The following is a 22048-nucleotide window of genomic DNA, read 5'->3' on the forward strand; positions in this document are numbered from 1 at the left end:
GAGCAGGGTATGTGTAACTTCCCTTAATTCCGAAGACAGAGAAGCTTTGTTTCTATCTTCAGCCCCTGTTCCTAGGGAAACTTGACCTGTTTCTTCTCTTCAATTATCTAAATCCCACTTTTTGAATTTGTCTTTCCAAAGAGTGACACACCACTTGACATATTGTGAATTCTAGAAACATTGTACATATAAATGCCAAACAGTTTTTATACAAACATATATATATATATTGCTTTCAGGAAAAAATTGGCTTCAAACTTTTTGACATATCATGAAGTCCATAAACAATAGACATTTAAATGAGCATAATATTCTTCATTTATTTCTTCATTTAGTGATCAGAAAAATATGTACAACATTCACTTAAAAGAACTGTACTCCTGACAGATATCAAGAAAATGCACTTCCAACTAATGTAACTTTTAACTGAAGAAGATTAGACCTGCAGAATGCATCCAACTGTGCATGCAGAAGTTTGTTAGAAAGGATTGGTGATTGCGCTACGTCTTTTGAGGTGTTATAAAAGGTAAGCTCAGGGCCTATAGCCTGCAAAGAAACATCTCAGCTGCATAAGAGGCAATTATCTACAAAATGGAAGCAAGCATATATGCAAGTAAACAATTCAAAAAATTAGTGTTAGAACCATATCGAGGATAATGAAATCAGACAAACCCTACCAAAGGTATCCAGCAGAATATATTCCAACTTCTAAGGCTTAACATACAATGTTGGCTCACAACCTAACAGCCTAAGCATTTAGGTAAAATGGTAATCTAAGATGGTCTCAAAGCCATGGGTTGCCAGGAGGTCCTGGGTCAGTCTTCTTGCCTGCATTTAATCTTAGTTCTTTAAGAATTTATCTTCCCAATAAGAGTGCTATTCATCGATTGTTCATCTCTCCACATGCAATTGGGCTGCTCGATTTAAGGAGCTTTAAGGCTCGATATAACCAGTTTGTTACAAATATAGTACACTCCAACACTTCCCGAATTATGGGTAGACAAATCTTCCAATTTATCCTCTGATCTCATTGACACTGTATGAATCACACTTTTTAGAAGCTTCCCTCAAATAAAATGTCAACAAATTACACTTTTTGCAAGCATCCCTCAAACAAAATTTCACTGAACCTCATATGCTTGGTTCAATGCAATATAGACAGTCAATTATCAGATATAAGATCCATATGTTGTCCTTAAAACCAACTACTAAAATCTAGATTTTGGTGGAAATTTTGAAGGTCTCAATTAACAAAGATTTTAGCAATAATTTTGAATTGGATTTAAAGAAACACCAGAAACTTTGGGCAATATTAAAATAGATGATTGTGAATAATATAGAAACCAAAAAAAAAAACCACAGTTTTTCTAGTTTTCTTTGATCCTTTTTTTTTTTTTTCAATTCCCAAACTTGTGGTCAATATATCAAAATTTTCTGAAATTTTGATAATTTCAGCCAAATTTTTGAAAATCCTCAAAATTGCACCTGAAAGTTTGCAAAAAATAAATAAGTTTGTTTCAAACCCTCCTAAAGTCTGAAATTTCAACCAAAATTTTGGGGAAATTACCAAAATTTAACGCCATGCTTGTAACCCAAATGCTTCTAGCATATTTCTCAACCCAAATCAATTCACATGTAGTGTTTGTCATGGCTTTGCATTTAAACTAAAAATTTAATCTTGCAACAATAAATCAATTATTACTATTCCAAGTTACCACCAACCAGCATGCACTAACTGGTGGTAGATCCTCTATCATTTAAAGATCCAAGCCAAGCTCCATCACTAACATGAGGTAAGTCTTCACAATACTAGTGGGTGGAAAAAAATTGGTTGAAACTCTCATATGATTACTGAGAGAGGAATCAACCTTGGGAAAGATACTAACTGTAAGCAAGCTGTGCGGTTACCTATCTAAGCAAGGGATGCAAAAAGAAGAGATGCTTGCTGTGAAGCTTGATAAGTAGGAGTTCAAAATACTCCTCCTGCAACATAACTATAATACACAGCTCTCCAATAGCTGAACCAATAAAGGTGGAATCTATAGTGGATCCATTGGTGTCACATGGGCCCACAAAGATCAAAATATTGCTCAATTGAATGGAACCCCCCCGGAGGGCAATTTCCCCAACGAGTACATTTGCATGGTGCCTCTCTACACATCAATTCCATCTCCTAAGATTACCCAAACAACCCTAGGAACCTATGCTACTACCCAATTGATTGCTAGAACTATCCTACATGATAAATACAGACTTCTCAAAACTAGGAGTTGAGACGCCTGAACTACAAGCTGAGGAATGAGCTATCGAAAAGGCACGAAGTACTCAAGGGTAAAGATCAAGAAGAGAAGGAACCCTGCACTATCAAGAATCTAAGATCTTGTCCAAATTTGGGTCTCAAACCCACTAGGGCCCAATGAACTGTCATTTGCTCCCCACTCTACCTTTGCTTCCTACAGACATCAGATGTTATAGGTGGTTGCACAATGTTGAGTTCCTCATGCATACAATTCATCTCAATAAAGTACTCAGTGACAACCTCTGTCACCCTGCTGCAACTGAAAAATACTTTGGATGACAAGTCATACATTTGAGTCGGATCACCAGAATATAGCACCCTAAATAAATTCCATATCTCCTTAGCAATATCAAGGTGCATAAAAATTCTAGAAAATTTGAAAGTCGGATCCTACTTTTTGTGACCCTCTCGAATCCCTCACTCATCGTGCATGCGGTGAGCCTCCTCCCCCATCTATTCTCTCTTTCTCTATAAGAGGAGGTATTAACATTCTCTATATGAAAAAAAATCAAAATAGGAAGTTTTCTTGTCGAAAATCTATGCAATCTGTGCTTCCCCTAAATTTTTAGGAGCATCTCACATTGCCAATTTCCTCAATGCACCAGCCCTTGACCTAAAGACTAGGACCTAGAAACCATGGCTTTGATATTGTTACCAGTTAGTGTTATTACCTTATGTCAATCAAAAAGGCTTCTCAATACCCTTGTTTTCGTCCAAATATCATATTTTGAATACTTTGTTAGTTTGTAACAGATTTAACTGAACAATATGGATTTTTGTTCCTATGAGCATGCTATTTGTCAATAAGTGAGATTGTTTACATGTCAACAGAACAGCAAACAGCAAAGGAAAATATTTCTTTCCTTACTTCAGCCCACATTTATTTCCTCATATTTCAATTCATGTACAATTAGCATATATTTAGTTTACATGTATAGGGCTTGACATATTATAGTTTATATGTATAGGGCTAGAATCATGCTAGAGCTTATTTACTTTCCATGTATAACATTCTTGTAAAGTCTATATATAATATACAGAACTCAAGGCCAATTCATTCATCCATTCACAAAATATTTGATAGGGTATCAAAGCCAGCCGACTGCTAGGTTTTTTTTCCCTTTCAAGTTTTTGTCTTCTCGGTTTTGTGGCTGTTGTGGTTTTGTTTTCTCTTCTGGAATTTTTCTCCATTCTTTTGGTACTTTTGTGGCTGCGTGGCTGTCGGCACAGCAGGTTTCTGGGTTGCCATTTATTTCTTTAGTTTATGTCCTTGTGATTCTGCTACGGGTCGAGACAGAGGAAGGTCGGGGAGTCCGAGCAGACGACCAAAGAGGAGAAGTGGCTCGGGCGGGAGGCTACGAGCAGACGACCAAAAGGGAGATTACAAGACTCAAGCCAAGGGGGGAAGTCTGAGCAGACTAAGGGGCTTGGACGAACAAATCGACTCTTCAGCTCGGACGAACGGACGGCTCTTCAACTCGAACCAACGAGCGACTCTTCAGCTAGGACGAACAGACGGCTCTTCACAAAGGAGTTGTTCTTTGCTGAGGAGCTCGAATCTTTGTACGTGGACCGAGCAGGCTAAGGCGCTTCATAGGGGGACTCGAATAGAAGATGTTGAGCAGCTTGAGGGGCTCGGGCAGGACGTCTCTTCGCAAGACGAGCTCTTCGTGGGCCGAGTCATCATGGGCCAAGAGCGTTAATCACGTGGAAGCGGGGTTGGGCGCTAGGTCGAAGTTTCTTGAGTCTTCAGCATCAATTTTACTGCTTTATTGTTGTCTTAGCGTAAATGGGCCAAGTGGAGGCCAAGTGTAGTAGAGCCCACGGGGCATTCCAGAGTAGTTAGTTACAAGTTCTTATGTATAAAGCTGGGGGGCCAGCGGGAATAGGGGGTCAGTTAGAAAATTGGGAATTTGTTTGTTTCTTTGTTTCTTTGGAGAGTGGCTCTCTCGAATCAACCAACCTGTAGCTTCATTTCCATTTTTATTGCATTCAGTAAATCTCCATTCAATCATTCATTCCATTTTCTTGTTGAAATTCATCCAATCATACAGCAGACACTAGCAGATTCATTACAATTGGTATCAAAGCCAAATTCCTGCGACCATGGGAGAGGCAACTTGCATAAACCGGATTTTGGAATCCATTACCGCACATTAGATCACTATTACTCAGCAGTTGGAAGCTCCTTCAGAGAGTGGGAAGTGGCTCAGCAAGCAGAAGATCAACCAAGAAAGCCCAGGAAGGACATTTGGCAAATGATTTCAAACATCAACACTATGAGGGCTATGATGGGGAGAAACATAGTACAAAGAGAGCAGACCCCTTGGCTCTAGCTGCAGCAGACTCGGATATGTCGTCCAATAAAGTGACTAAAATGGGTGGACCAAATGGTAAAAGAAATTTGCATAAAAAAAAATCCAATTGCAGTCCCAGACTCACTCAACTGATCGAGAAGGGATTGAGTTTGTCCAATCCAGCAAGAAAGTGTCTAGATCTAGTGTTTCTGTGCACGCGCAACATTACAAGAGCTCCTCCTCCTCCTCCTCTTCTTCCTCCTCCTCCAAGAAGGCTGCAGAAAATTATGCCTTACAACAAAGATTTATTCCTTCAAGCAAACTACAAATTTGTTGTGTTCGACCCAGGAGACTATACACCTGAATCGATGGATCCAGACAATATGTTGCGGTGGGATGATGATACTCTAGAGTCACACCATCCATCTCAATAAGATTGAACTCGTCACTGTGTGGAGCAACAGGAAAAGGATGAATCTGAAATGTGGAAGGATAATGCAGTCAATGTGGGTTCTAATAAGCAAGCTATTTCCGTGGTTGAGAGAGTTGCTCATGAGCGCTGTGAACCTTCACCTGGTTTGGATGGTTCTCTCTTTGGTTATCAAGTTCATTTTGATAGCGCAAGGAATAAGAAAACGAAGCTTCTATTTTGCACAACAACTTGCCTGCTGTTACTCATGTCATTGTTGATGAAGTGCATGAGCGGTCTCTTTTGGGTGATTCTCTGCATATTGTTTTGAAGAATTTGGTTGAGAAACAATCTGCTGATGGCACTCAGAAGTTGAAAGTTATCCTTATGTTGGCAACAGTCGATTCAAACTTATTTTCAAGATATTTTGGTCATTGCACAGTTATTACTGCTCAAGGCCGAACACATCCTGTTACAAAAAACTTCCTGGAGGATACATATCAAAGCCTCAACTACCATCTTGCTTCAAATTCTCTAGCTTCTATACCATATACGTCATTCATGAAAGCAGAGATTCCAAAAGGTCCTATGAGCCACCAGAGGGGGGAGAAATATCTCATTTTATTTTCTTGGGGTGACGAATCTCTGCTCTCTGACAATTATATTAATCCATACTATATTCCTGAGAATTATCAATCATTCAATGAGCAGACTTGTCCTAATTTGAAAAGATTGAATGAAGGTGTGATTGATTATAATCTTCTTGAAGACTTGGTTTGCCATATTGATGAAACTGATGTCGAAGGTGCCATACTCATATTTTTGCCAGGAATCTCAGAAATTTATGTGTTGCTTGATAGACTGACTGCTACATATCAATTTGGTGGGGCATCTTTTGATTGGATTCTTCCTTTACCGTCATCCATAGCTGCTGCAAATCAAGAAAGAGTGTTTCTACGGCCCCCTCATGACATACAAAAGGTTATAATTGCAACTAATATTGCAAAGACTAGCATAACAATGGATGAGATGGGTTTTATCTCCTCAAATCTCACTTATAATAACCTCATGGGTCTCTACACACAGGCTGGCATGCTTGAGAAAATTCCTAACGTGCTATCAAGGATGAAGGAGAATGGATTCTCTCCTAATAACTGTAGCTACAGAATTTGCAGTAACTCGTATGGGACAGGATTTGATATTGAGAACATAGAGAAGCTTCTAGAAGAAATGAAGAGTGAACCTTACATCTCCCTAGACTGGAGCACTTCCACCATGGTGGCTAATTTCTACATTAAAGCAGGTATCAATTTGAAAACAAGTGCAGCCTTGAAGACAGCTGAGGATGAAGAAGAGAAGGTGGCTTCGTTGTTATTTGAGCTCCGGTTCGAAGAAGTCAAAGTAGGGGAAGTTTTGAAGAGAGCTTCTGTTAAAATTGATGAGGGACATGAGAAGGAGGATGTGTGGAAGTGGTATCATAAGTGGAAGGAGAAGTTTCCTCACCTTGTGGGCAAGGTGCTCAAAAGAGGAGGGTATTGCTACAGGTCAAGTTAGAGGAAGGTCGGGGAGTTCGAGCAGACAACCAGAGAGGAGAAGTGGCACGGGCGGGAGGCTACAAGCAGACGACCAAAAGGGAGATTACAAGACTCAAGCCAAGGGGGGGAGTCCGAGCAGACTAAGGGGCTCGAACGAACAGATCAACTCTTCAGCTCGGACGAACAGACGACTCTTCAGCTCGGACGAACGGGCGACTCTTCAGCTGGGACGAACGGACGGCACTTCACAAAGGAGCTATTCTTCTCCAAGGAGCTCGGATCTTTGTATGTGGACCGAGCAGGCTGAGGCGCTTCGCAGGGGGACTCGAACAGAAGATGTCGAGCAACTTGAGGGGCTCGGGCGGGACGTATCTTCGCAGGACAAGCTCTTCGTGGGCCGGGTCATCATGGGCCAAGAGCGTTAATCACGTGGAAGCGGGGCTAGGCACTGAGTTGAAGTCTCTTGAGTCTTTAGCATCAATTTTACTGCTTTATTGTTGTCTAAGTGTAAATGGGCCAAATGGAGGCCAAGTGTAGTAGAGCCCATGGGGCATTCCAGAGTAGTTAGTTACAAGTTGTTATGTGTAAAGCTGGGGGACCAGCGGGAATAGGGGGTCAGTTAGAAAATTGGGAATCTTTTTGTTTCTTTGTTTCTTTGGAGCGTGGCTCTCTCGAACCAACCAACCTATAGCTTCATTTCCATTTTTATTGCTTTCAGTAAATCTCCATTCAATCATTCATTCCATTTTCCTATTGAAATTCATCCAATCATACAGCACACACTAGCAGATTCATTATAGATTCTCGGCAAGCAGGCAACAGTTTCCTATTGCTGTTTGTGACTTTCGTCAAGCAATCACAACAGGTATCTCTTCTAGAATTTTTTGGATCTATGTCCTTCGGTATTTATATGGCTGAGTGGCTGTCAAAACAGCTTTCTATTGCTGTTCTGGTGCTTCTCTGTCCTTGTGATTCTCGACACAGCGGGTATCTTGGGTTGCAATTTATTAAATTTATTTTTAGTGCAGGCAGGTCGATCGGACCAGCTTTCTGTTGTTGTTTCTGGTGCTTCTCTGTCCTTGTGATTCTTAACACAGCAGGTTTCTTGGTTCAAGATTTATTTTTTAGTGCAGGAAGGTTGATCTTGGTTCTTTCTGGTGCTTCTCTGTCCTTGTGACTCTCGGCACAGCTGGTTTCTTGGTTCAAGAGTTATTTTTTAGTGCAGGAAGGTTGATCTTGGTTCTTTATGTTGTTGTTTCTGGAGCTTCTCTGTCCTTGTGACTCTTACAGGTTTCTTGGTTCAAGATTTAGTTTTTAGTGCAGGCAAGTCAATCTTGGCTTTCTTTGTACCTGCATTGATTTATTTTTGGGCTTCTTGATTTTCTGGTAGTATTTTTCTTTTGACACGGTCTGTTTGTTTTGGGCTTCTCAATTTTCTCCTTTATTTAGCATGGACTCTGCACCTGTGTGTGCCAAGTTTATAGGCAACAATTATTCTACATGGGCTATTCAATTTGAACTTTTCCTAAAGGGAAAAGATCTTTGGGGTCATATTGATGGCACAAATTGTGCACCCAATCCTGATAAATCCAAGGATTCAAATGGCTTGTCCTTCATGGGTTGTGCTTGATGCCAAGGATTCAGTGGCTTGTCCTTCATGGGTTTTGCTTGATGCCAAGGATTCAATGGCTTGTCCTTCAGGGGCTGCGCTTGATCGGATTATGTGTTGGCTTCTTGGCTCGGTTGAGCCACATATTGTCCCCAACTAGCGACCTTATCTCAACGCTCAATCCATGTGGACTTATTTAGAAATAGTATATCATCAAGATAACGGTGTCTGTCGTTTTCAGTTAGAGCATGCGATTTCCATGTTTCAACATGACAATCGTTCCATCCAGGACAATTATTCGGCGTTTCTAACTATTTGGAGCGAATATTCCGATCGGGTTACTGCGAATGTTCCTATTGCCTCTCTTCCCATTATTCAACGTCTTCACGAGACTAGTCATCATTATCAGTTTCTTATGAAACTGCGCCCCAGGTATGAATCTGTTCGTCTTCTCTGCTAAATCGCTCTCTTGTTCCTTCTCTTGATGTTTGTTTTGGTGAATTACTTCGTGAAGAACAACGGCTTAGTACTCAAGTTACTCTAGCACAATCTCATAGTAGTTCAGGGTCTGTCCCTGTGGCTTATGTTGCTCAACAACGAGGACTGCCTGTGCATTCTAGCACCTTGCAATGTTTTTGCTACAAAGAATTTGGGCATATCGCTGCTAATTGTTCCAAGAAATACTGCTCTTATTGCAAGAAGAAGGGTCACATTATCAAAGACTGTCGTATCTGCCCACAGAATCGCCAGGCCCAGACATTACAAACTTCTGTCATTGCACCACCCACAGTGACTTTTGCGGCCCCAGGCTCTTCTTCAAGTGACTCCTCTATACCTACACCTCCTACAGCGAATTACTGCACCCCCGAAATGGTGCAATAGATGCTAATTTCGGCATTATCAACAATGTGGCTCCAAAGTAACAATTCTACTAAACTCTGGTATGTGGACACAGGTTCCTCTAATCACATGACGAATAATCCCACTACTTTGTGTCATAGTCGGCCCTACGCTTTGTCAAATACTAGAAATTGGGATGACACATTCTAAAATGCCATAACAAAATATCACTATCCTTAGGAACAGATGCAAAATCACAGATAGCAATTTGACATTGTTCACTCACATTAGCCTCCACAAAGTAGTAGAGTCCCTCGCACTCCTTAGCACTACCAATTGTCTTCCTCGATGATAGGTCCTTAAAAACACAATGAGAGGGAAGAAATTTAGCAGAACAATTGGAATTCTTAGTTAACTGGCTAATGGATAGTAAGTTGTGAGATAAATTAAGAACATGAAGAACGGACTCCAATGTGATGGAGTCATAGAGTCGGATATTCCCTTTGCCTGCAACAGACGAGAGTGACCCATCTGCAATTTTAAATTTCAAATTTCCAGCACAGGGTGAATATGATGAGAAAAGAAGATAGGCATCAGTCATGTGGTTAGAGGCACCAGAATCAATAATCCAAGGAGTTTTGGATCTAGAGGCTATACTCAAGGCTTGCAAAAAATTACCTCTTAGGGCTAAAGAACCCGAAGAAATATTTGTGGAAGACTAACCCGAAGTCTGAAAGGTAGAGAACATCTTGTAGAGTTGTTCCAACTGCTAAGAGGTAAATGCACCGCTTGAATTGGAACTATTACTGCTTATCTCCCCTTGAGGTCTCTTGGTTTGATTATCAACCGTGGCTTGGTAGCCCCGATTTTTGTTGCCTTGTCGTGGCTTCTAGTCAGCTGGTTTCCCATGCATCTACCAACACGTCTACTTAGTGTGGCCAGTTTTTCGACTGTGTTCACACTAGGGGCATCCCTTCTGTTGGCTTGAACTAGATCCTAGAAGAGTCCCTTGAGACACCAAGGCAGACATTTCTAGTCCAGTATGGTCAATAGAGACTGTCTCCTTCAGCATCACCTTACGCCTACTTTCTTCTCGTCTCACTTCTGAGAAAACTTCGTGTGTTGATGGTAAGGGACGACGACCCAGAATTCTTCCACGGACATCATCAAGGGTCTAATTTAAACCAACAAGAAACTCAAACACCCGTTCATTTTTCGAGGCGTTCTATATATCGGACACTATCTCCCGAGCATTCCCACTCTTCTTCGAAACTCAGATCGAGCTCCTGCCAAAGAGCAATCATCTCCATATAGCAATCCGTAACATCCCTTTCTCCCTACTTCATCTGCCATAGTCGCGTCTTAAGCTCGAAGATTTGGGAGGAGTTCTCGAAGTTGGAGTAGGTCTCACGGACAGCATCCCAAACTTCCTTCGCCGACGGCAGGAAGAGATAAGTCCTCCCAACCGACGGCTTCATAAAGTTCGCCAGCCACGTCGTGACCATGGAGTTCTCCAATTTCCATTTCTGAAGGGCGCCAGCTTCGGTTAGGGCAGGTCTCCATGACTCGCCAGTAAGAAATCCCAACTTTCCCTTGCCATCGATCACAAGTTTGATTGATTGTGCCCATTCTCGGAAATTCTTGCCATTCATCTTCTCCACCGTGAGCTGGAAGGACGAGCTGTCGAGTCCTGTTGAACCCATGGTGGAGATAGCTTCGTTCTCACCCTCATGAGATTCATAGGTCATCGAACCTCTGCTTTGGCCAGCGGTTTCCGCCATTGATAGCTAGGTTTAATCTCCTAGCTCTGATACCATGAAATCATAATGAATGATTTCTGTATTTCTTGAATTAATTCTATATAATCACAACTCTCTATAAATAATACAAACCGTATATCAATAAGGAAAGAATTGCCTACAATAGGAGCATGAAATCTGCCTAAGTATTAGGCTAGAAATCCCTATACAATCTCTAGTATCATTGACCCATTATTCTCGAGATTTATAATAATCCTTGGGATTTCTACCGAACTAACAAAATCATTCCAGATCAGAACATGGGTGAAAACAAGGTACCCACGAGCCTTTTTGACAGAGTAAAAGCTTCACCTAACCAAGCCAAAGTGAACAACAGACTGGAAAACTCTTCGTGTGCCACACATGGCATCAGGCTGTCAAACAGTGAACCAGCATGTGAGGGTGCGTGTGCTAGCAGCTGGAGATGAAAAATTTTAGGTAACCTAATAGGCACACTCTGAACACAGCTGTGATGTTGGTTTGTTGAAAGAAGGCCTGAAACTATTGCCAATGGAAGTGGCAGTGAAGAGATAGGTTTCCACCAGGATCCCAATGGTTGTTGGGTCAGCCTGATGCATCACAGTGTTTAGGGCTTGGGCATGCGCAATATTGTGCATAATGATTGTTAGATTATCACTTTACCAAAAATCTTAAGTTGTTGGTTGTAGGCTAACAATGTATATTGAGCTTTAATACTCCCTCGAGATAAACACCCAATAGATAACACCCATCACAGGGAACACAATAACCAGTTTTGATACCATGTTAGATTACCACTTTACCTAAAAGCTTAAGCAGTTAGGTTGTGGGCCAACAATGTATAACAAGCTTTAACAATGATAGTGATGACTTTAGGAAGGGTTTAGGATCATTGCTCTGATACAATGTCAAGGGAATAAAAGAGAATAAAGGAGTTTATTGTAAACTACGAACCTAAAAAAGCAATAGGTTTCCCTTTCTATTTATAATATGTATCATGTACATCATAGTGACCACTATACTAACTCACACTCATTAACATAAGGTAAGAACACCAACCAAAACAGTCTCAAAGTCATGGTTACCAAATCCTATGTTTTGGGTCAAGGGCTGGAGCTTTGAGTTAATTGGCAATGGGGAAGCACCTGAAAATATATGGAAATCACAGACTGCACAGATTCTCAACAAGCAGCCTTCCTGTTTTGATTTATTCTCGGAGAGAATACAAATATATCCTCTCAAAAGAGAGAGAGAGAGAGAGAGAGAGAGAGAGAGAGAGAGAGGAAGAGGTAGAGGTAGTAGAGAAGATGGAGAAGGAGACTCACTGGCAGCATGATGAGTGAGGGATTGGAGAGGAATGGTAACAAAAAGCAAGACCCAGATTTCAAACTTGTGTCTCAACTCCCAAGTAGGGAAAGACTTACTTCAGCACCCCTTCTTCTGCAACTTATTTTTCAATTTGTTTTGAAAGCAAATTGAAGAGTCTTTTGGGAAATTAAGGCTTTGTACCTAATTTCTAGAAATGATGCCATTTTGTTGCCTTTTTTCTTATTTTTGAAAATTAGCAAACATATTTATTGTTGCCAATTTTAAAATTTTTGAAAAACAAAACAAAAACAGAAGGGAAAAGGTTATGGAACAGCAAACAGGCCCTTAAAGTTCTGAAGTGGATTTTGATATTCCTCTAATGGATGTTATCCATGGTTCTTACCGCCATATGTGATCGAACTGCCCATGCAGGGTACTGTTAACTGTTAAGGCTTCACAGAGATTGTTGGCCACAACCCAACAAATTAAGCTTTTACATGTAGTATTAACTCAACAGAAGCGAAAATAAATAAATAAATAATACATGGATATCAAATAAAAAATAAGCTAGTCTGCACAAAATTCCACTTTTGAACTTCGACATCCCTTCATTTCATATTAAAAAAAAAATAGTTAGTATTATTTTTCCTTCTTCAAGCAACAAACATCTACAGATGCATCAACATTCCCCAAGTTCCATAAAAGTGTCACATCATTTTAAAAAATAAAAAATATATTATACCCACTCAATAAATTTAGATTTTATTGTTAAACCAGACCTGCATCCACCAAAATGAAAATCAATTTAATGAAACGAATTGTAGAACTGATCATTACAGAACTTTTATAAACAAAGCTCGAATAGAAAAATTTTAAGCTAAATAATACTCCACCTGCAACTCAATAATTAACTCTGTTGATCGATCAACTGCACTGCTTTGCAACGGTGCCCTGTTAATACTTTCTCTTGAAGTATCCATATAAGGAGCTTCATCCCCTCCCTCCAAGAAGACCTGATCATGCTCTGATGCAGAATATCTACAGTTTGTTCCCAGTAAAATACAAGAATCCAAAAACTGCCCACTCTGCAGCAATAATATAGACACAATTTATCCTGGCTGCCAGATTATTTACAACATTCACACTGAAGATAGATCAACATACATTGTGTTGGGTACAAAGTAATACCTTAATAAAAACATTTTTAAATTGCAGTTTTTTCCCATTTCCAACATATATTATAGGTTCCAGGCTAGGGCCAAAGAGATCGAATCCTTGTCTATCCTGTAAATGCAATGTTCCACCCCTTCCATCATAAATAAAATGATCAAATCTTTCATCATCAGCAACCAAAGGTTTTTGAGGAGAAAGTGAGAATTCTGATGAGGGTTGAGTGTAAGTTGACTGATCCAGAATAATTGCATCAACTATGCTTAAGGAGTTCTCATCTTCTTCGTTTGAGAGCATATTGCCAACAGTTGGAACAAAGAACTCAAGAACAGCCAACAGAAAATCAAGGGCAACAAGCAATTGTGGCCTTTGGATGCATAAGGATACAGATGTTGACGATTGACTAAACTTAGCATCAAGAATAACCATTGTTGGTACTGGTTTAGCACCATTGTCTCTTGTAACAATTGCATCAACAATGGGCTGGTTTTCACCATCAGTTACGGAGTATAGAGGACTATATCCAATGCTCTCTGACTTTCCTATCGCCAGCCTAAATTCATGTTCAGTACCTTCACGATCATCAATCACACTGAAACACTTAAGTGTTGCAGAAAGATAACCTTCTCCTTGTGTATTAGACTTGTAAAGGAGCCAAGCACCGCTAACCTGCAATAACCAAATGCCAATAGATCAAACCAGTAACTAATATAAATGGTAATAGGATAACAGAAGAATCTACCTTATAAATGTCAAAACTGAATTTATTTCCTGTTCGAATTGAATCAATGCACTAAAAAATTCACGCATGTATTTTAAAAAATAGATTCAAGTCATATGCAAAAAAATCTCCTACAAAGGACACAAAATAATCATGACCAATCAGGTCCTTAGCCATGTAAGAAAATTCTAGATGAAAAATGCAGCCAAATGAGCTTTCTAACTAAATATGCTTGAGGAAATAACCTTGCAAATGGACTGAAAGCCAGTGATCCATTTGATTATAGCATATCTCTCATTCATAGATGGCATGGACTCACTGGCATGATCATGGATGAGTTGAAGCTCAGTACCCAGCCTAGAGAAAAAACTTGGCAGCCAAGAACTTTGTCAGTGCCTGTTAATCATCTCAACACAAAGACAAGCATATCGAGTTCCTCCCAAATACACTTCTTCGTGCTATAACACTCACTTATGGACTTACCTTCCTGGTCAAATTGAAGAATTTTTCTTAAATGTCTCGAAACTGTTTTATTTTTCTTCTTTTTTTTCTTTTTTTCTTTACTCTTGTTAGAAGCTTTCAAAAGATCATCCTATACAGCTTTGGCTGTTCTATGAAACATCATGTTAGCAAGCTCATTGTAGCAATTCGATGCATGCCATTCCAAAACCACACAAGCAGTGAAACATTCTCTTGCACCCAATCTTAATGATCCTTGGAAGTCTTGAGATGGAAAAGAATACAATAGATTCTAGGGGTTCCCTTTTGCATTAATATATGTTGAAGAGTTAGAGATGGAGTCCTGGAGGAGAAAAAAAGAAGGCAGCAGTATCACATTCAGCTCCAAGTCAGCCCTCTTATATTAATAATAAAAACTTTGAAGACAAAAATATTCCCACTCACAACATTGTTACAAGAATAGCTCATCTCTTCTAGTACTTCCCCTCAAGCTGGACGTGTATCTCACCTAATGCCAGCCTGTTACAACCACAAGACAAGGCAGGCTTCAAAAATTCCTTTGCAAAAACATCACCTAACAGATCCACAAATTTCACAAATCGAGTCCTGGCAACCTTCAACACAACATCCCTCGAAAAATGAGGGTCACCTTCAATGTGCTTTGTCCACTCATAAAACACTGGATTGCTAGCAATTTAAATGGCAGATTGATTATCACAAAACATATCTATGGGCTCTTCACCAAGAATCCATCTATAACGTAAGAGACTTCAACCACATAAGCTCATTCATGGTATGAGCAATAGTACAGTATTATGATTCAGCACTAGATTAAGTAGATCAACTTGCCAACCACATGTCCCACATTTTTCTTCAAAGTCCGGAACATCCCTAGACAACTTCACATTGAGATCCATATGAATCCAACATAACAGTCTCACTCAGCAAGTCCAAGGTATATCTTCGGCAAGATAGATTCAATTCTTTCCTACACCGTACAATCCCAGGACCAAGAAAAAATGCAGAGTACCTAAGTACTTGATTTCAAAATTTTCTTGAAGCACTCTTTACATCCTTTCCTGACTAGTGAATACCAATGATAACGATGTCGCCAAAAACTATTACACGTCTTGTTTTGGCTGACAAAGACTAAATGATCAAAGGAGGACCAAACAAAACCAAATGGGGAGACGACCTTACTAAATTTGTCAAACCAAGCTTGAGGAGACTGCTTAAGACCATAAATGGCCTTACGCAACCTACATACCTTACCATCCTCCCCCTCAGCAACTTATCTAGGAGGTTGCACCATGTATACCTCTTCATGCAAATCTCCGTACAAGAAGACATTCTCCACATCCAACTAGTATAAGGGCCAATCAAAATTAATCTCCATGAGATCAACACATAGAAACAATTTAATCTAACAATAAGAGAGAAAGTCCCAAAATAATTGATAGCATATTGAGTGTACCCCTTGCTAACTAATAAAAACTCAAGTAATTGAATAAAGACGTCAATAAGATATTTGATGGGGTAGATCCAATGACACCTAACCAACTCCTAACCAAGAGTAAAATCAACCAAATCCCAAGTACCCTAAGTGGTCCAAGCATCCATTTCTACATCCATTGCATGCTTCTACCCAATGTTAGCAAGTACGTGTGAGGAAGGAATAAAGACAAAGGGCATTGACAAGGCAAAAGAACGCATAGGACTACAAAAGTGAAGAACTAAAACAAAATGACCAAGTACATGTTCAATTAGCTTTCATGTGTGCAATCGGAAAATCCTACTCATGTTGGGATGGATATCTTGAGCTAGAAGTTAAAAAAGTGGTGGGCAGAAGAGGCGGCTGCATGGTGGTAGTGATGTCTAGGCATGCTTCTTGTCATTTATTAACCCTTAATTGTTTCTATGGGTCAATATATAATGATGAGTAGTAGAAGTATTCTCTAGATGGATAAGGTTTGGGGCAGGAAGATGAATGCACTAGGGGGGAGCCTAAAATCATTGATGGGCTCAAAATATATTCATCTACAGAGGAATCAACCCTAGAGAAATAAGGAGTCCCCTAAAAAAAAGTCATATCTACATTAACATATTGAAAGAGAAGTTAGGTGTAGCTCCTATAGAAGATAAGATAAGGGAGGGGCGACTCAGATGGTATGGACACTTGCAACGTAGGCCACATAGTACACCAGTGAGGAAGAGTGAGTTAGTTACTATGGGAGGCAGTAGAAGGGGTAGGGGTAGACCTAAAATAACTTGGGAGGAGATAGTGAGTAAGGATTTAATATCCCTCTATCTGTCAAAAGAAATGGTAAATGATTGCATAAATTGGCGGAAAAGGATTCATATAGCCGACCCCACCTAGTGGGACTAAAGGCTTGGTTTTGTTGTTGTTGTTGTATGCATATTAAATAGCAGAGACCTAGCTACTTCAGTAAGTTCACCTACCCCATTTTTACGGGTATGTACTCATGATGTTTGATGAAGAATTCCTTCTACCAAGCAACAAGATTAAAGCTTATGTTGAGAAAATTGAAGTGCATTTCTAGATTGAAAATTTTGAATACTAATGGCAACCTGAGTATTTATTTCCAAGTAGAATTGAGTAAATACATCACAAAATTCATAACTGTCTTCTAAAACATAGATTCGGGTCATACATGAAAAATTTTCCACAAAAGGGCATAAAATATTAATGACCAATCAAATTCTTGACTGCATGGATCCTAAATTTCTACGTGAATAAGAGAAAACAATGATTTACTACGAGACTCAACTCTAGATGAAAAAGATGAACAAGTATGCTTTCCTAATTGAAACGTAAAGCACTCAAAATGAGAAACAAACTCGAATATTTAAAAAAAAAGTTATTTTTTTTTTTTTTTGAAAAAATTGTGGTTTTTGAAGTAATGGATGTCCCAAACAAGCATGCCACAATCTATAGAAGCGCCATGGGTAGAAATTGTAGAACCCATATAACAAGAATTCCACTGCCATCAAAATAGTACAAGCCATCCTTCTCAAGCCCTTTGCCAATCCTCTTCTTTATCTAGAGATACTGAATAACACAATGAGAAGGAAAGAAGCTCACAAAAATAATTATGAGATTTAGTTAATTGACGAACTAATAACATGTTCAAAGAAATTTACGCACATATAACAAAACAAAAAGAGGGATAGAAGGAAACAAACAAATATTACCACAACGAGAGATCAGCATAGCCAAACAATCAGCAAGAGTAACCTTTGAGAGTAAAGTAGAGGGTCTTATGAACTAAAATAAATGAAGTATACCTATCAAATAGGAGGAGGTGGGAGGACGCACCAGAATCAATAACCAAGAGTGAAGAGGATGAGGCAACAAGCCTGGTAGTACTTGAATAGGCAACAATAGCACTAGATGTAGAAAACTAAGTTTGGAGTTGTTGAACAATGTAGAAAAGATTGTTATACTTCTCTCAGGACACGAAAATGTAGTCTTAAATCCCTTGTGAAGTGGCCAAGTACACTTGAAGATCCAGCACTAGAATCAACCTTGGCAAAAGACTTAGGCAAAAGCATGTTTTCCAAGGAGATCTAAACATCGATCAATAGTATAATTGCCATAATATATGAAAATGCGAGAATTGCCATGACAAACCCCTTATCCTAATACACTACCTTTGCCACGATCGCCATCCAAACCTTGTCCTCATCCTCCAACACTTCCCCAACCAGGGTTAAACATACTGTTAACCATGGCTAAACTAACACGGGAAGAAGCCTGAAAAGAATACTGAGCGACATCATTGGTGATCCATCGGATTCTAGCATATGCTTCTTTCATAGATGGTATCAAATCACCAACAAGAATCTGATCACAGATGGGTTAAAGCTCTAAACTTGAAGCCAAGAACTCTACCTTTCAAGTGTGCTCTGTGATCGAAAAATACCCTTAAAATTGAAAGGGAAGTTTTATAGGACAGCTATAAAACCAGCTATGCTATATGGATCGGAATGTTGGGCGACGAAGAAACATAATATCCAAAAAGTAAAAGTTGCTGAGATAAGAATGCTTAGATGGATGAGTGGCATAACATTGAAAGATAAATTAAGGAATGAACATATTCGCGGTAAGTTAGGTGTAGCTCCTATAGAAGATAAGATATGGGAGGGACGACTAAGATGGTATGGACACTTGCAACGTAGCCCGCATAGTGCACCAGTCATAGTAGTCAGAGGCGCGAGGCGAGCTGAGGCACAAAGGGTCTTTGAAGCCGAGGTGCGAGGCGAAGGCACGCGCCTCACAAAGGTGAGGCGCACAATTATTAAAATGGTGTAAAATATTTATTTGGGGTAATTTATATATGAACATATGAATATCTAGTAATATTAGAATTTAAAATGCCAAAACATTCAATAACAAAATTGGAAATTTAATAAAATTGCCAAGACGAAGCCCAAAAGCATCAACAACTCAACATAGTTCAACATCAAAAGAAAAGAGTACAATAAAAGATTTCAAAGTATAAAATCTAAAAATCCTCCTCAATCATCACTCATCACTCATCATCAACTAAGTCGGCAAAGATATCATCATCTTCCTTTTCATCATCAGAATTGTTTTCTCCAACATCTTTTTCCTCTTCCGTCTCCTCTGCACTATCCACTTGGATTCCATCCTCATCTACAAGTTCCAACATTGTGGTCCGACCCCTAGCACTGGTTGCACTACTAGATGAAGCTTTTCCTCTTCCTCTAGACGATGATGGCATATTTGTACTTATTCTTGATCTAGTGTGATGCGGGGGGTTATTTAGTCTAGCAGCTCTAGCAACAGAATCCCAATTCAAATTATCATCTTCAAACACAAGTTCATCATCCTCATCAGAATCGCCATCCATCCTACCAATCAACCACTCATTACTATCATCAATGTCCTTTAAGAGGATGGGATCAATGATGTCACGTTTGTCGTATCGACGCCTCAGAGTTCGATTATATTTCACAAATACCAAATCATTCAAGTGTTGCTGGGATAGCCTATTTCTCCTTTTGCTATGAAGCTGCAAAAAGTTTAAAGTAATATGGTTAATAATAATTCTAAAAAGCAGTAGATTGGTAGTTCTTGTTCTTTAATAATTAATCCATGATATACTAATGACTTACATGTTGGAATATGCTCCAATTTCTTTCGCAGCCAGTAGCACTACACGTGAGGCTAAGAATTTTCACAGAAAACTTTTGCAAGTTTGGAGTTGTTGATCCATATGCCATCCACCATTGCGCTGTTATAAAATAAATTTTAAATGAATACCTACTAGGTAAATAGCAAAAATAATTTTTAAAAAGAAAGAGGTAGTACAAATGCCACTTTACCTGGTGCTTTTGTCTTCCTTTGTCTCACTGCCAAACTAATTCCAAAGACGCCACTAGCGGCATTGTATTTTTCCAACTCATTTGAAACTTTATCTTGCATTTCAATAGTTGGCAGTAACCTTGCAATACATTTGTACAAACCCGTCATAATTTCTTCATCTTGCAAAATGTTGGGGTTTGAATAGAAAAATTCCGGATTCAAGTAGTGTGCACCTGCATGCAACGGTTGATGGAGTTGGATTCAAGTAGTGTGCAGCTGCATGCAACGGTTGATGGATTTGCCATCCCCACCTCGTATCAATAATTTCAAATGCCTCCTTGAATTTATCCCTCTCACCAAAAGTCTTAGCTATGGCTTCCTTAGCCCTATCCATTGCTTCATAAATGTATCCCATTGCAAGTTTCTTTTCCCCATCAACCAAACGGAGTACACGAACAAGTGGACCTGTTAACTTAAGAGCATAGACAATGGTACTCCAAAAAGTAGGCATCAAAACAATAGTAGCTACTCTTTTGCCAGCTGCCTCCTTTGCCCATTTAGTAGTATTCCAATCTTCAGAGGTAAACATCTTCCTCGAGTTGTTCTTTTGAAGGTGGATTGAACGAAGGGTGATGAAGGCAGTTGCAAATCTTGTAACTGCAGGTCTTAGTAACTCCTTTCCTCCAGTGAACTGTCTCATCAAGTTCACAATGCCAACACGGTTATAGATATAGCCATTCAAAAAAATTGCCCTTTTCAAAGTTGCATAAATTGAAGGCATCTTCCCAATATCCTCCAAAATTAAATCAATGCAATGAGCAGCACACGGTGTCCAATATAAATATGGCCTCTTTGCTTCCAACAATCTCCCTGTTCAAAAATCAAGGAATGAAGCCATTAAAATATTAAAATAAACAATATATACACTATAGAAAGTAGTTCTAGGAATAAGTTCTTACCTGCTGCAACATAGTTTGACGCATTGTCAGTGACCACTTGAATCACATTTGATTCTCCAATTTCCTCTACCATCTCATCAAGTAATCTGTACATTCTATCTGCATTCTTGACAAGATTAGAAGCAACAATAGACTTGATGAATACTGATCCCCTTGGAGAGTTCATTAAGAAGTTTATTATGTCCTTATTAGCAACCGAATCTCTCCAACCATCAGACATAATTGAGCAGCCATATTTTGCCCATTCCTCCTTATGGACCTTCAACAACTCTTTCATTCGACTAACTTCCTCCTTTAGATAAGGAACTCTCACTTCATGATAGCTAAGTGGTTTTATTCCAGGACCATATTGTCCAATCGATTCAAGTGCCACTGCAAAGCTGCTCAGACGTACAGCATTAAATGGTATTCCAGCATCATACATCCACCTAGCAAAATCTCCCATTGCCTTTTTTCTTAGTTCTTTCTTGCACGCCTCATTTATTGATGTTTGCTTCATCTTCCCTTCTTTCCTAGCTTGAACCACTTTCTTTGGTTTAGGAGTAAAAAACAAGTCTATAGGCCCCTTCTGTTTTGGTTTCTTTAAGTTGGATTGGTATGATCTTTTACTTTCATCACCAGTAAGCACTCTCTTGCCACGAATGTCAATTTGTTGAACTTCATCTTCTTCATCTTCACCGTAATGATCTATATCATCAAAGTTGGGCAATAACTCATTTTCCTCCTTTTCCATATCTTTCTTCAACATATACTCTTTAATCTCCTCACGTACATGAGTAGGGCACTTAGAGCATTCTTTCACATTTCAAAATCCTCCGACAATGTGTTGTTTTTCCCGAAATATTCCTCCCCTTGTGACTTTACCACAAAAATTGCAAGTCAAATTATTTCTATTTTTCTGATCCTCCAAATGTGCATACTTCCATGCGGAATCTTTCTTTGCCGAGGCCTCACATCCAGAACTAGAATCCATTTAAGATTTTAGACTTGGCATCCCGTATCCTAACTGAAAAAACAATGCATCATATATTTAAGGCAAATTCGACAATAACTCATTTTGTATTAGTAGCTAATAGCCTAATCCAAACAATAACCCATTTAAAATTTAAGACTTATATAATGCATTTCCAAACAAATTAAAAAACAGTAGCTAAATTTCAATAAAAAGAATAAATATTATGTATTAGTTATAATTTATAAACTTACATTAATTAAACTAAATATTACAAATTAAAAAACAGTAGCTAAATTTCAGTAAAGAATAAATATTATGTATTAGTTATAATTTATAAGCTTACATTAATTAACCAAATA

The 22048-nt window shown here is 39.1% G+C and overlaps 2 protein-coding genes across 5 annotated transcripts in view; both read right to left on the reverse strand.

Moving 5' to 3' along the window:
* LOC131164992 (uncharacterized) overlaps positions 1–22048 on the reverse strand; it is a 221741-nt gene that overhangs the window by 127825 nt on the left and 71868 nt on the right. For all 4 annotated transcript variants that reach the window (XR_009139382.1, XM_058122576.1, XM_058122575.1 and 1 more), the window contains exons 32-34: positions 13264–13914; positions 12969–13160; positions 443–546 (exon numbers count right to left, since the gene is read on the reverse strand). Coding sequence is in view for 3 of the 4 variants with exons in the window: in XM_058122576.1 (XP_057978559.1) it covers positions 443–546; positions 12969–13160; positions 13264–13914 (947 nt within the window). In the remaining variant the exon portion in view is untranslated. The remainder of the gene's footprint in view (positions 1–442; positions 547–12968; positions 13161–13263; positions 13915–22048) is intronic.
* On the reverse strand, positions 18832–21740 carry LOC131164993 (uncharacterized). The gene is made up of 4 exons (XM_058122577.1): positions 20735–21740; positions 19796–20645; positions 19586–19704; positions 18832–19482 (listed from the first exon to the last, which is right to left on the reverse strand). The coding sequence occupies exons 1-2, from the start codon at positions 21480–21482 to the stop codon at positions 19951–19953; spliced, it is 1443 nt and encodes a 480-aa protein (XP_057978560.1). The 5' UTR covers positions 21483–21740; the 3' UTR covers positions 18832–19482; positions 19586–19704; positions 19796–19950.

Source organism: Malania oleifera, chromosome 9 (assembly GCF_029873635.1).
Source record: "Malania oleifera isolate guangnan ecotype guangnan chromosome 9, ASM2987363v1, whole genome shotgun sequence".
Taxonomy (NCBI): Eukaryota; Viridiplantae; Streptophyta; class Magnoliopsida; order Santalales; family Ximeniaceae; genus Malania; species Malania oleifera.

Bases quoted from the DNA above. Each gene is read 5' to 3' on its own strand.
- LOC131164993 (XM_058122577.1), bottom strand. From the start codon at position 21,482: ATGTTGAAGAAAGATATGGAAAAGGAGGAAAATGAGTTATTGCCCAAC. The intron at 20,646-20,734 runs GTAAGAACTTAT...ATTTTTGAACAG, and splicing joins GTCAAACTATGTTGCAGCAG to GGAGATTGTTGGAAGCAAAG.